General features: G+C 45.2%; 1 protein-coding gene across 1 annotated transcript; it reads right to left on the bottom strand.

Moving 5' to 3' along the window:
- Positions 1-10727: 10727 nt before the first annotated feature.
- Positions 10728-12247, bottom strand: LOC103649759 (protein ALP1-like). The gene is made up of 2 exons (XM_008675479.3): positions 11993-12247; positions 10728-11916 (listed from the first exon to the last, which is right to left on the bottom strand). The coding sequence occupies exons 1-2, from the start codon at positions 12220-12222 to the stop codon at positions 10884-10886; spliced, it is 1263 nt and encodes a 420-aa protein (XP_008673701.1). The 5' UTR covers positions 12223-12247; the 3' UTR covers positions 10728-10883.
- Positions 12248-13082: the final 835 nt, after the last annotated feature.

Raw genomic sequence — 13082 nt, 5'->3', positions numbered from 1 at the left:
GAACTCGTCGCTCTCGGGAAAAGGAAAAGGCGACGTGGCTATAATTCACCGAACTGTCCGGTGGTGCACCGGACTGTCCGGTGAGCCAACTGCGCCAGCGGCCAACGGTCGTCCGCACCGCGCGATCAACGTGCGACACGTGGCCAGCTCCAACGGTCGGCTGGGTGCACCGGACTGTCCGGTGCGCCAACCAGCCCCGAGGAGCAACGGTCGGCTGCGCCCGATATGGAAGGAGATCGCACACCGGACATGAACAGTGGTTGTCTGGTGGTGCACCGGACTGTCCAGTGCACCACTCGACAGAAGGCAAGATTGGCCTTCCAAGTTGGCCTCCAACGACTCCTAGCTGCCTTGGGGCTATAAAAGGGACCCCTAGGCGCATGGAGCACAACACCAAGCATTCTCTAAGCATTCTAAGACTCCCAGACTCCGCCTTCACGCATTTGATCGATTGTGTTAGTGATTTGAGCTCCGTTTGAGTTGTGAACTCACTGTGCTACGTTTCGAGCTCAAGTCTTGGCTTGTGTGCGTGTGTGTGCTGCGGATTTGGGTCTTGCGTGTGTTGCTGTCCCATCCTTACTCTTGTGCTTTCTTTTGTGATCAATATTGTAAGGGCGAGAGGCTCCAACTAGTGGAGATTCCTCGCAAACGGGAAGAGTACTCAAAAGATAAAAGACCGTGGTATTCAAGTCGATCATTGGATCACTTGAAAGGGGTTGAGTGCAACCATCGTCCATTGAGACACCACAACGTGGAAGTAGGCAAGTGTTACTTGACCGAACCACGGAATAAAAATCACGTGTCTCGTGTGTTGCTTCTTGTGATCGTTTTGTCCGCACGAGCGTGTTCCATAGCCACTTGATTTTACTAACATCTTAATAATCAAGTGTGTGGCTATTTAGTCTTTGATTTTACAGGATCACCTATTCACCCCCCCTCTAGGTGCTCTCAATATAGTGCTCGTGTGTTGCAATGTAACATAAACTATTTGTTAAATGCTTATTACCTGCAGATATCTATGTTCTTGAAGCGACGTGTTAGACTGGTTACCTCATTTAAACAAGATCTATCTGTGTGAGGTAACTATTGGGAACATGTTTATTAATCTCTGCAACACCAACTAGTAGTATGGCGCCCACTATAGATTACGACATGGTAGACTAGTTACCTCATTTAAACAAACTATTCGTTAAATGTTTATTACCTGTGAATATCTAGACGACATAAAGAAGATCTATCTAGTATGGTGCCAGTGCATTGCAACGGACACAAACGACCTTCTGGTAATTACACGACAAATCAATCATGTAGGTTGTAACAGTTACCTCCTAAGGTTGGCCTCGGGTGAGCCGTGACTGTGTGTCCCGCCCGAGGTTAGCCTCGGACGAGGCGTGACTGCGTCTCCCGCTCGAGGTTGGCCTCGGGCGAGGCGTGACTATATCTCCAACCCGAGGTTGGCCTCGGACGATGCGTACCCGGTGAAAGCATCTAGGCCCCCGGTTGGTTTTAGTGATTAATGACAATGTAAGATTATATGTTACTAACGTGTGTTTTACACAGCAAATGGTAAGTTAGGTCACATTGCAGGAAGTTACGCTACAACGGTGAAAACAATCCCTCAGATGAGAACTTGAAGTGACGATTGGAAAAGGCAAATCAAAATATGAGGGACTTCATATTCTAAGTGTCAAAGGAGTTGTGGAAACTTTGTATAGAGTTAGGACTTCTATTTTTATTTTAGTTGTACTATAAAGAGGGGTTGTGGATGAGTTGTTTGACCAAGAGAAATCTAGTGTAGTGTTGGTACATGTTCACACTCACAACTAGTGCTAGGTGTCACTCTATAACTTACTCACAAGATAGAATGAAAACGGTTTAGAAAAAAACTAAGGAAAAGAACTTGGTTTTGCTGGGACTGTACGGTGCTACCCCTGACAGTGGGCCCAAGAGTACCCCGGGAGCAACCCTCTGCCCCCGAAGAAACCCGAGAGTGTGTTGTTCACTGTCTCAAATTTTAGCCAAGCGTCGGACTGGCCGGTGCACACCGCACAGTCATTGTTCACTGTCTGGTGCACTATCAGAGCAACGGCTAGATGTCAGAACTAGCCATTGGATGCGCACCGATGGCGCACCAGACCGTTCGGTGCACCCATGCGTAGTATCCTACAGTAACGACTAGTTTTGGTTGGTGGGTGTATTTATACCCCATCTACCAGCCATTATGAGTGTCTTGCTGCCCATATACACTTGTATTCATTCCTAAAGCATTGCAAGCCTACAAAGCATAGTGAGGTGATTAACAAAATCATAATCCCATGTTAGGACCTCATTAGTGCGCATGAGAGCCACCTAGAGCACATACCACATGCATTAGACTTCTCTTGGTCAAGTGAAAGTCTATGGCTTCTTAATCTTGGTGATCAGCATCATCTAGACGGCTTGGTGGTGATTGGAGCCCGGTGATCACCCTGGAGGATTTGATGGTGACCCGACTCAGAGATTGTACGCGGTCGTGAGGGATCTACCGTGCCGGAGAGGCAAAGGATCATCTCATAGTGAGCACTTGGTTCTTACGAGGACCAAGGGGGAGTGATACCCTTGCGCGGGTGCTCCAACAAGGACTAGGGAAGAGTGTCGACTCTTCGATACCTCGGGGTTGTTGTATATTTGCTTAGTTAGTATTTGTAATAATGACTTAGGGTTGTTGTCTATCTCGTAGCATTTAATTATTGTTAGTGACTTGGGTGAAGTTGGGCAAATGCTTAGGGTTTAATTTTTGTTGGAATTTTAGAAAAGCCCAATTCACCCACCCTCTTAGTCATCATGATCCTTTCACTAGGGTTGGCCTCGGGCGAGCCGTGACTACGTCTCCCACCCGAGATTGAACTTGGGCGAGTCGTGACTGCTTCTCTCACCTGGGGTTGGCCTCGGGCAAGCCATGACTGCGTCTCCCGCCTGGGGTTGGCCTCAGGCGAGGCGTGACTGCGTCTCTCGCCCGAGGTTGGCCTCGGGCGAGCCGTGACTGCGTCTCCTGCTCAAGGTTAGCCTCGCAAGTCGTGATTGTCTCTCGCCCGAGGTTGGCCTCGGGCGAGTCGTGTCCGCGTCTCTCACCCGAGGTTGGCATCGGGCAAGCCGTGACTGCAACTCCCGCCTAGGGTTGGTCTCGGGCGAGTTGCCCTAGGCCACCACCACCTGGCTCCACCGCCACGCCCCACGCCGCCGCCTACGCAGACACGGGAGCGTGCCTCTCTTTCTCTACCTAGCCAAGTGGGAGCTCAGAGAGGAACTGAGCGACGACGACCTTGAGCACCTCGTTGCCGATGGAGGGGAGCACCTTGTCATCGTACTCAAATATGAGGGAGGTGAAGATGGTGGGGAGGTGGTCCCCGAGTTGGAGAAGCTGTGTGGCAATGACGGGATCTAGGCACAAGCGGAGGCGCTGGGACACGGGATCTAGGGGCCGCGAGCGCCGTCTAGGGTTTTGGAGTGGACTATAGTTCAGAGAGGAAGAGACGTCGACCTCAAAACACCATTGAGAGAAGATGAACAAGCGTCCCTCCTGACGAATATGGCAGGAGCTGATGGCGAGGACGGATCCCATCCAGTCGTGATTCCTTCTAGGGGCGAGCGCATGCATTCAAGGATGGAAGGCGCGGGCGACGATCGCGGTGATTGCTTCCCAGGTCCGGTGCGGCAGGTGTGGATTCTATCGGTTTCCTTGCAATGGTTTCCTTTCCAGATGACGCACACGACGGGGTGCGAAAGAGAGGGGCGGGGGTACGGTGCACGGTGACGGGGGATGTTTGGTCGTGGGGGTGGGGGCAGGAGCGTGCGGACGTGGCCGACGTAGGCGGGGGGCACGAGGAGCGGGGGCGGGGTGTGGACGCTGACGATAGACTCTTAATAGAGTAGTATAAAAATAATAATAGCTTACCTTTTTGTAACCTTACTAACCAGAATTATATATGTACGTAATAGATAGAGGAGCATAGTATTAGTTGGACCAACCATTTAATTTCGTAGTTGTTTTAATTAGCTGGTATATTTAAGTTTATTCAATTTTCGCTAGTCCGCTATATTTGTGTAGTCTTCGTGTATTATCTTGGTTAAGAAGAAAGATGATATTTTTATCCATTTGTGTGTCGACTTTTGGCACCTCAACAATACCAATGCTAGATCCAAATATATATACCTTGTGCCAGTCATTGAGGAGGTTGTCGGGTCCTCGTGGTTCTCCTATTTGAACTTCACTATCGCCTACCATCTGATACAAGTAAAACGACGTTCCAGACCTCAATCGGGACATCACGAGTTCCGCGGGAGCGAGATGGCATTTGGCCTCACGGGCGCACCACCGCGCTACGTTCTAGAAAGTCTATGAACTGTTGTGCAAATGTGTTTCTCTGTTTTTTATGATATCCTCGTCTACAAAACGCTCCCTAGAAGAAAGAACATCTTCGTCAAGTTTTGCAGTTACTGGCTCAGAGTTAATTGTGGTATTTTGGACATCTTTTTTATATACTGGTGAACTAGTTGATGTGCTGTCCACAGACTCTGATGAGGTGCGAGCGGTCATCAGTTGGCCTATATCGGTTCTAGTTAAAGAGTTGCATAGCTTTTTAGCCTTGGATGACTGTTACATACGATTTGGTTGGCATTTTGGAAATTGGAATCCTAGGTTTTTCTAGCTCTTTGGAGCATTGCCCTAACATTTGCTCCCGTGTTGGCCCTTGTAGACTTCTATAAGCAGTTAGTCACCAAGACCGACGCAAGCGAAGTCGGTGCTGGGGTTGTGTTGCAATCTGGGCATTCGTTCGTTGGCCATCTTAGCAGTGGCGAAACTAGGATTTTAGCTAAGGGTATACCACCTAAAATTGTTTATATAAAATTTGATAAACCTGTTTTACCAATTCAGTAATAGTTGTAAAACAGACAATATGATTTCGTATATGTGCCCTAAGTAACACATTAAGACTTAAATCTCTACTATTTATTAAAGCAACAAGGGCGGATTGTCTCCCTGGTTCTACCGTTCTGCGGTTCTGTCTCCCATCAATCTCAACCGTCCGATGCGTCATGAAGCCCTTTCCTCGTTCGATACGCCATGAAGCCCCTCCCTCAACACATACCTGCTCATGATCCACGTGTCGCTCTCCTCTATCGACCACCAGCCCTCGAATCTCATGCCATGGATGGGGCAACAGACCCCGCCCCCAGCCTTCCCCCGTCTCCTATGATCCGCCCTCACGTCTCCTACGAGACTACGATCCACCTACCCTGCCAGGCCTACACTCCCAACACGCCATGCCCTTACCACTCAGGCCGAGGCGGCGGCCCGGCGAGCAAGCGGGGATCGGGATTCGGAACCGAAAGGACACGAGTACCAGACTCAAATCCTGGACCTGGCGCGGCTGGGGGCGAAGGGCCCAGTACCCCCTTCCCCCGTGATGCCCGACCCCACCCCGTTAGACGCTGCGCCCTCGCCATGCCTGCCTCCGCTCGCGATGGAGACACGACCTAGGTCGCCGCTACTCCTTCGAATCGAATCCCACCATTTCCTTTCGCCGCAAGCTGTCGTTGCCGTTGCCACTGCAGCCGCCGTCGCGCGTGCTCTAGCCGCTAGGTCACCGCCGATGGGTTCCATGTGCCTATAGTGCGGCGAACGTGGAACGACAGCGTCATCCAGGAAGCCATAGCAAGACAGGAAGGTCAGTAAGCAGTTCGTCACCAAGACCAACGCAAGCAAAGTCGATATTGGGGTTGTCTTGATGTAATGGACATCCTTCGTCTGTTGGCCAGGCCATCTAAGTAGAGATGGCAATGGGTAAAATAACCATCGGGTATTACTATCACATACACATGCGCACGATAAAAAATAGCTCTGTCGGGTTACCCATATCCACTGGTGAATATAAATTTACCCTCATACTCATACCCATGTGGGTATGCATCACCCGTCGGGTCATCTGTACCCACAAAGATTAAACATCTACATTATACAAATGTAAAGCATATGCATCTAAATATCATTACAAAATTTCTAGCATCATTCAATCATCTATTCAAGAACACCATAGATAATTGGATAAATTAGCAACACTAGGATAGTACCACATAACACATTACATGGTCATCAAATAGTTGTTAAACCTTTTATGATATTATGACCCAAAAGATTGTTAAATAGTCAAAAGAGATGGATGACTAAAGTCCAAGTTCATACTTTTAGGCTAAGTTTATACCGGATATTTTATACCCACGGGTTAACAGGTATGTGTGAGGACAAAACGTTCTAATATTCATTTATACATCAGGTGAAGGTTTTTGCCAATAAAATACTCATGGATAGAACATTTAGCATATATACATACCTTAATAGAGTCATCGGATATAGGGTACTCATTGCCATCTCTACATCTAAGGCGTTGAGACTACCTGCAGCGCGACCCCCTTCCCCTCCCCTCCCCTAGGACTGTTCACAGTGTAGCGGCTACAGTTCGCCCCCCACGCGCGCAGCGGCAAGCCCTACGGGCAGCTCTCCGTCGCGCTCCCCTTCTCTCTCACGCCAGATGAAGGGGACTACTGTTGCCTCCGCTACGCGCTCTTGTCGCCGAAGCCAACGTCCGCGCCAGACGGCGGAAAGTTCCAGGTCGACTTCTCTTCCTCTAGACGGCTCTTGGCAACGGGGGCGAGAAGGGGCGACGCGACGGCGGATCTGGCGGCGCAAGGCCGATTCCGAGCCGGTGGAGGTCGGCGCCGACGACGACCACGTCCTGTTGCTGACGAGTGAAGTCCGTTCGCCTCGGAAGCGCAAGCGCCCACAAATCCCACTCCGTTTTGCCGGTACGTCTCGCCATCAGTGGATTTCTTCTCCGACCATCGAGGGCTCGCTTAGATCCAGAGTTCATCGGTTCGAATCTTGTTGTTGCGGCCCGGATCTTGAGCTCATCAGGTACGAACATGGTGTTCCCCCTCTTCTCAGTGACTTGTTTGTAACTTTTTGTTGGAAATTTTTATGTTTCAGTTCCGTAGTTGACCGAACTAATGTGAATGAACCGATTCCAGTACGATGTGGCCGCCAAACTAACCTTACATTTCGTCTTTAGGTTAGGGTTTCATGAACACTAACCGACGGCGTCAGCAAAGAACTCTATATTAATCTGTTGGACGATAGATCCGTTTACGGTGATTAAGACGACAAGCAAATCAATACGGACCATACATTGGGGGCCACATTATTTTAGTTTCTGTTCTTGTCTTAGCAGCATAATTATATGGTTACTACTAGTATTACAAATATCACATTTCTAGGAACTTCTATGTCATATTCGTATGCAACATTTGAGGACATCATTTATTTTGTCTCCCACATGTCCTGTTCTTAACACAAGAGTATGTTTGCTGCTAGAGCGTATTATTTAAATGTACAAGTTTTAAAAATACCGACGCAACAATTCGTTTTACAGCTAAAGCACATGAAGTGCAAATAGTACTGACTTTTGTGTCCCTATTGTTGTAAACAAATCATGACTTGTCCATTTACTCTGTAAATTGCTTATTATGCTCTTCATGTTTTCAAAGTTGTCCAATTTAATTTATTTAACAGTGACTTAATTCGTTATTCAGCTTCGTGAGCAATTGTTAGCGGTGAATTGTGATATATAAGTTTCTTATTTCATAAAGTTGATGAATTCATGATACAAATTTTTACTTGTCTTCATATTACTGACACATGAAAGCCTCTCAACAATATATGAAGTTTGCCTCATGTATCTTTGGTTCCAGTTTTGAAGGAGGACACCATCTATTTTTGAAAGCATACTTATGCACTAAATGTCACCCACTTTATACTGTTCTATACCAAATGTTCCAGTATAGATATGTCTTACACAAAGTGTACCTAATCAGCTTAAAGCTTAATTGTACAATACCTCTAGACCTTTTATTGTCTGATATATGCTTGTTACCAAACACCAATATTATGTCACATATTTCTGTCTTTCCACGTACTGCAGAATTAAGCATATTTGCTTCGCTTTTGTTACATGTCTGTACCTACATTATTTGTTGTAGTTTTTTGCAACTTAATAATTCCATGATGCCTTTCTGGTTTGTAAGGCTATCCAGTTTGTTACTTCTTTTATTAATTGTTTGCAGCACATTTGATCATGGCATCCTCGAAAGAAGATAACATGAAGGCTTTGCTGAAAGTCCTTGTGGACTGTGCCGAGGATGCCACAAAAACATTGGGTGGTTTAGTTGATCATGCTTTAGATCACATGCATGATGAAGAGATATTAGCTAGAACCTTGTATGCCATCAAAGATAAGCTAGAATTGCTGCAACAAGATGCCTTAGAGGCAAAAGTGCAAGCATTTCCAGAAATTGTTAAGTACGATGGCGATGACATAAGTGTTGAGCCTACATCTCCATCGACCCCTCCAACAGTTACTGAACCATCTGTTGATGAAGAGGAGTTCTACTGCCCTGATGTGTCTGATGAATGGTACTTCAGCGACTCAGATAGGTCGACTCGTAACAGCTACTGGAATATATATTAGGCATGTATTCCAGTTCGACGTAGATGTCATCCTTTTGGACGTCTTAGTAGTCGCGCAAGGACGGAAACTGTTAGGATCTGTGCTTGTAATCCACAATAACTGTTGGGAACAATGTCTAAGTCTAAGGCAAACGAACTCATCATAAGCTACAATTATGTCAGGTCTTTATGTGTATTTTGTTGACTCTGTTGTGTTTATGTGCTGGTGTTGCTACTCAGACAGTTCATGCGGACCTTTACATAATATTGTCCTCGTTGACATGCTTGATCTGTTATAATGTTTTCATAGTACTGTCCATTTCTTTGAGTTTAAAATATTTTACTACATCTATGGCATGTGGACATATACTAGAATGGAGCAAGCAAACAATGCGACATCTTCTCAGCCGATGTCAAACACAGCAAGTACGCAGCAATTTCCCCCTCAACCCCCTTTATGGCCTACGGGCTACATGCAGCAGCCTCCAATGGATTACAACATGATGGCCAACATAAATTTTCCTAATCCTGGCCAAGGTCCAACTACAATGTGGGCTCCCATGCAGACTGCAAATTCTACTTCCCAATCAACCATGATTCCTGCCTCACAGTCTGCAGTTTATTGGAACCATTACCTCAACTTTGTCAGGAATCCTCTCGGATCAGTGGACCATCCTCCTTTTGCTGACTCCTATCCTCCTTCAAATACCAGTACACCATTGCAGGGTTCAAATAATATACCTTCCTTACCTGTCAACCTTGAGTCAGATGCTGAACATAGTGTTCAGGACATCAATAGTCCAGAAAAAAATGCAGCACCTGTTTTGAAAAATAAGAAGTCGAAGGAACAAAACTTTACAGCTCCTGAAGACCTTCTCCTTTGCACAACATGGTTGCAAATAAGCAGTGACCCAATTGTGCACACTGGACAAAGAAGGGAGGGGCTTTGGGCTCGAATTGAAAAAAGGTACAACGAACAAAGGGGCCAGTACCCTTGTAGAGTTAACAGAGCACTAAGCAGCAGATGGGACAAGATTAGAGCTGATGTGAGTAAGTTCTCAGGCTACTACGCAAGAGTATTAAGGGAGAACCAAAGTGGCTTAACTGATGACGATAAGGTATTTAGTACTGCATAGTTGTTACTACATTTGTCTAAATCATATACACTTGATATCTAGTTAATTATTTAGTAGTGCATACTTGTTACTACAATTGTCTAAATCATCTAATATTTGTGCAGACTTCAAAGGCGGCAACATTGTTTGCACACGACGAACAGAAACCATTCCATTTTATGCATTGCTGGCATAAACTTAAGGGTGAACCCAAATGGGAGAGTATATGTGTAGGACATTCGTTCCGAGGCTTAAATGCAAAATCTATTGGATCTTCAGGTAATCCATCTGGTGACCCACTTGAAACTGATAGTGGTTCTGCTGGGTTGACAGGCAAACGTCCGAGAGGTCGTGATTACAGTAAATCTGAGAGAAAGAAAGGTGCATCTTCCTCTTCTACAGAGTACTTAAGCCGTTTGCAAGAAATGACAGAAAAACAAATTCAGAGGTCTATTGAAAAATGTGAAAAGAAAGAGAAGAGCACAGAAGAAGACAAGGAATTTGAGAAAAAGAGGCTGGAATTGGAAGCCCAGAAAGTGATAATTAGACAAAGGGAATTGAAACTTCAAGAACTCCAATCGGCCCAATCACGATTAGAGATGCTGTGTTCAACGAAAGAGGAAGATGTTGATCCAGAAGTTTGGATTCTCATGAAGGAACAGAAAAAGAAGTTGCAGCAGTTTATTTTTAAGTTTGAGTAATTTTTAACGTTGTCTGACATGGCGTCTACATCAATCCTGGCGTGGACAGTTGTTATGTGATATCTTTGTTGACAACATTGTTTTTAAGTTCGAACCATAAATCGTGGAGGACATCATAGCTCTATGTTATGTCGTCTAATGTTGTAATAGACAATAATTGTGCCCAGGCGTGGAACCATGTTACATAATTATTTGAAGCATATGTATGTCAAGGATTTGTTTTGAACCATTATTGAAGTTTGTATTGAATTGGAGTCTTTGCGTCAATTCGTACACAATCATATTAATGTTGTGCTTTACAATTTTATGGTCCACATGGTTGAAACTTATTGTGTTAGTAAAACATACGTTTGTAGGTAGGGCAAACAGGAATCATAAATTTCTCGTTATTTATGCAACACACATAAGTAAGAGAAGACAGTGAATTACAATAGCTGATTTGGAAGTTCAAACAAAGTAGTAAGACAAGACAGTGAATTACAATAGCTAATTTGGAAGTTAAAACAAAGTACTAATGAAACGACACGTTTACATGGTGCCACGTCGAGCCCACAAATGCTCGACAAGATCATTTTGGAGGGAGCAAGACCTATCTTGACGACGAATATCAAAGTGGTTAATGACCCATTCTGCCCTTCCTTCTCCAATTATTTGAGATGCGTCTATGCCGGAAGTGTTATCTCCGAAATCAGTATTAGCAGCCAAAGGGCCTTCGTCTTCCACAATCATATTGTGCATGATGATGCAAGCTGTGATTATCTCTGTTAAACGGTTGCGATCCCACCCATATGCTGGACCACGGAGCACCGCCCACCGTGCTTGAAGAACTCCGAAAGCACGCTCAATATCTTTTCGGCAACTCTCTTGCATTTGTGTGAAATAAACTTTCTTTTCCTCATACGGGTGTCTGATAGCTTTCACAAAAGTAGGCCAGTTCGGGTAAATACCATCAGCTAAGTAATATCCGAAGTTGTAAGCATGCCCATTTACTGTGTAATTCACAGGTGGCATTCGACCAGTTGTCAAAGGGTCAAAGACTGGTGATCGGTGCAGCACGTTAACGTCATTGTTTGTACCTGGCATGCCAAAAAAAGCATGCCAAATCCATAGATCATAAGTTGCTACCGCCTCAAGTATCATGGACGCTCTACCATTTCGACCACAAAACTGACCACGCCAGGCTGTAGGACAGTTCCGCCACTCCCAATGCATGCAATCTATGGAACCCAACATTCCAGGAAAACCCCTTGACTCGCTACTGTGCATGATACGTGCTATGTCTGCTTCATTAGGAGTCCGTAGATACCAGGCACTAAAATATTGTATGATTGCGCGACAAAAATGATGAAGACATTCTCTAGCTGTAGACTCCCCGATTTGAATGTACTCGTCTACCGCATCAGAAGGTAAACCATATGCAAGTATGCGAAGTGCCGCACATACTTTTTGTAGGGGACCGAGTCCTAGCATGCCTGTTGCGTCAACCCTTTGTGTAAAGTATGTATCCTGCTGTTGAAGTCCTTGCAAAATACGGAGAAACAGAGGCCTACTCATGCGAAACCTAAACAAAATAACAAAGGATCGTGGTAAATACTATGGAATTATCACAACCTCTTAGAAATACATGATGTGCGTACCTTCTACGAAACACGTGCGATGGATACACCGGGTTCGGCCCGAAGTAGTGATGCTGGATAAGGTTTTCTCCAGCAAAATGATCCCTGCGAATAACGCGGCGAGGTAACCCGGACCGTCGTCGGTGTTGGCGTCTAGCCTCAATGTTGAGGGTGAGCAGATTAACAAGTATCAGTGTTTCGTCGTCACTGTCACTTGAATCCGAATCATGATGCCTACGACTTGGAGACATTTGGAGCAATGGTTTTGTTGTGGAACAAGTGATAGATGCAAGTACATATTTGAAGACAAACATTGCATATATATAGACGAGAGAAACTTGGCTTCAGGGACAAGCTACTGGCTTACGTCCGAAGGCAACCTTGGCTTACAACGTAAGTCAAACGTGGCTTTCGGTCGAAGACAAGCGTGGCTTCCTGTGTAAGACTAAACGAGTATGATTCAAGCATAAGCGCGGTTATGTCATATTGCGTACAAATACTTTTGTGAAATTGTTATGACGGAGTAGTATGAACAAGTAAAGTGTGGCATTACGAAATTTTTTTAAACTTAAAACTTGTATTACGTCTTTTCCGTATTTGAAAACAAACAAATAATATTTTTTTTCATTTTTGTAATAGGAGCGCACAATACCGAACGCATGAAAACATATAAAAAATAGAAAATGAAGTTGGTTATGTTAGTTATATGGAAATGTATATTTAATGAGTAGAGGGATATATAGGGGAAATTTAGGGGGAAGGGTTGCGGGACGAGTGAATATAGGGGAGAGAATCTTGCTGACGTGGCTGCATAGTAATATTTAGGGGGAAAAATTTAGGGGGAACGGTTGCGGATAGTCTGAGTCGCCATTTGCAAGGCCTCATATATACGGAAGAGTAGCTAGCTAGCCTTGGAACATTGGCGTTGTTACCTATTAAAACAATACTTAGCTCAAAAATTGGAATCAGTTAATATTATACCAAATATTATACCAGGTAAGTTTGTGCACAAGCATAAACACATAAGCAAGTATAGGGTCCAAATTGGATAAAGAAGCACTACGCTTTGCAAGGGCGCCAACCACTAGGTTGTAACGACCAGAACAAGATT

This window comes from Zea mays, chromosome 3 (assembly GCF_902167145.1).
Source record: "Zea mays cultivar B73 chromosome 3, Zm-B73-REFERENCE-NAM-5.0, whole genome shotgun sequence".
In the NCBI taxonomy this organism is placed as follows: domain Eukaryota; kingdom Viridiplantae; phylum Streptophyta; class Magnoliopsida; order Poales; family Poaceae; genus Zea; species Zea mays.
This window is presented reverse-complemented; position numbering and strand designations above follow the sequence as displayed.

Coding starts and splice junctions, on each gene's coding strand:
- LOC103649759 (XM_008675479.3), bottom strand. CDS start 12,222: ATGTCTCCAAGTCGTAGGCATCATGATTCGGATTCAAGTGACAGTGAC. Junction 11,917..11,992: donor TCGCACGTGTTTCGTAGAAG/GTACGCACATCA, acceptor TATTTTGTTTAG/GTTTCGCATGAGTAGGCCTC.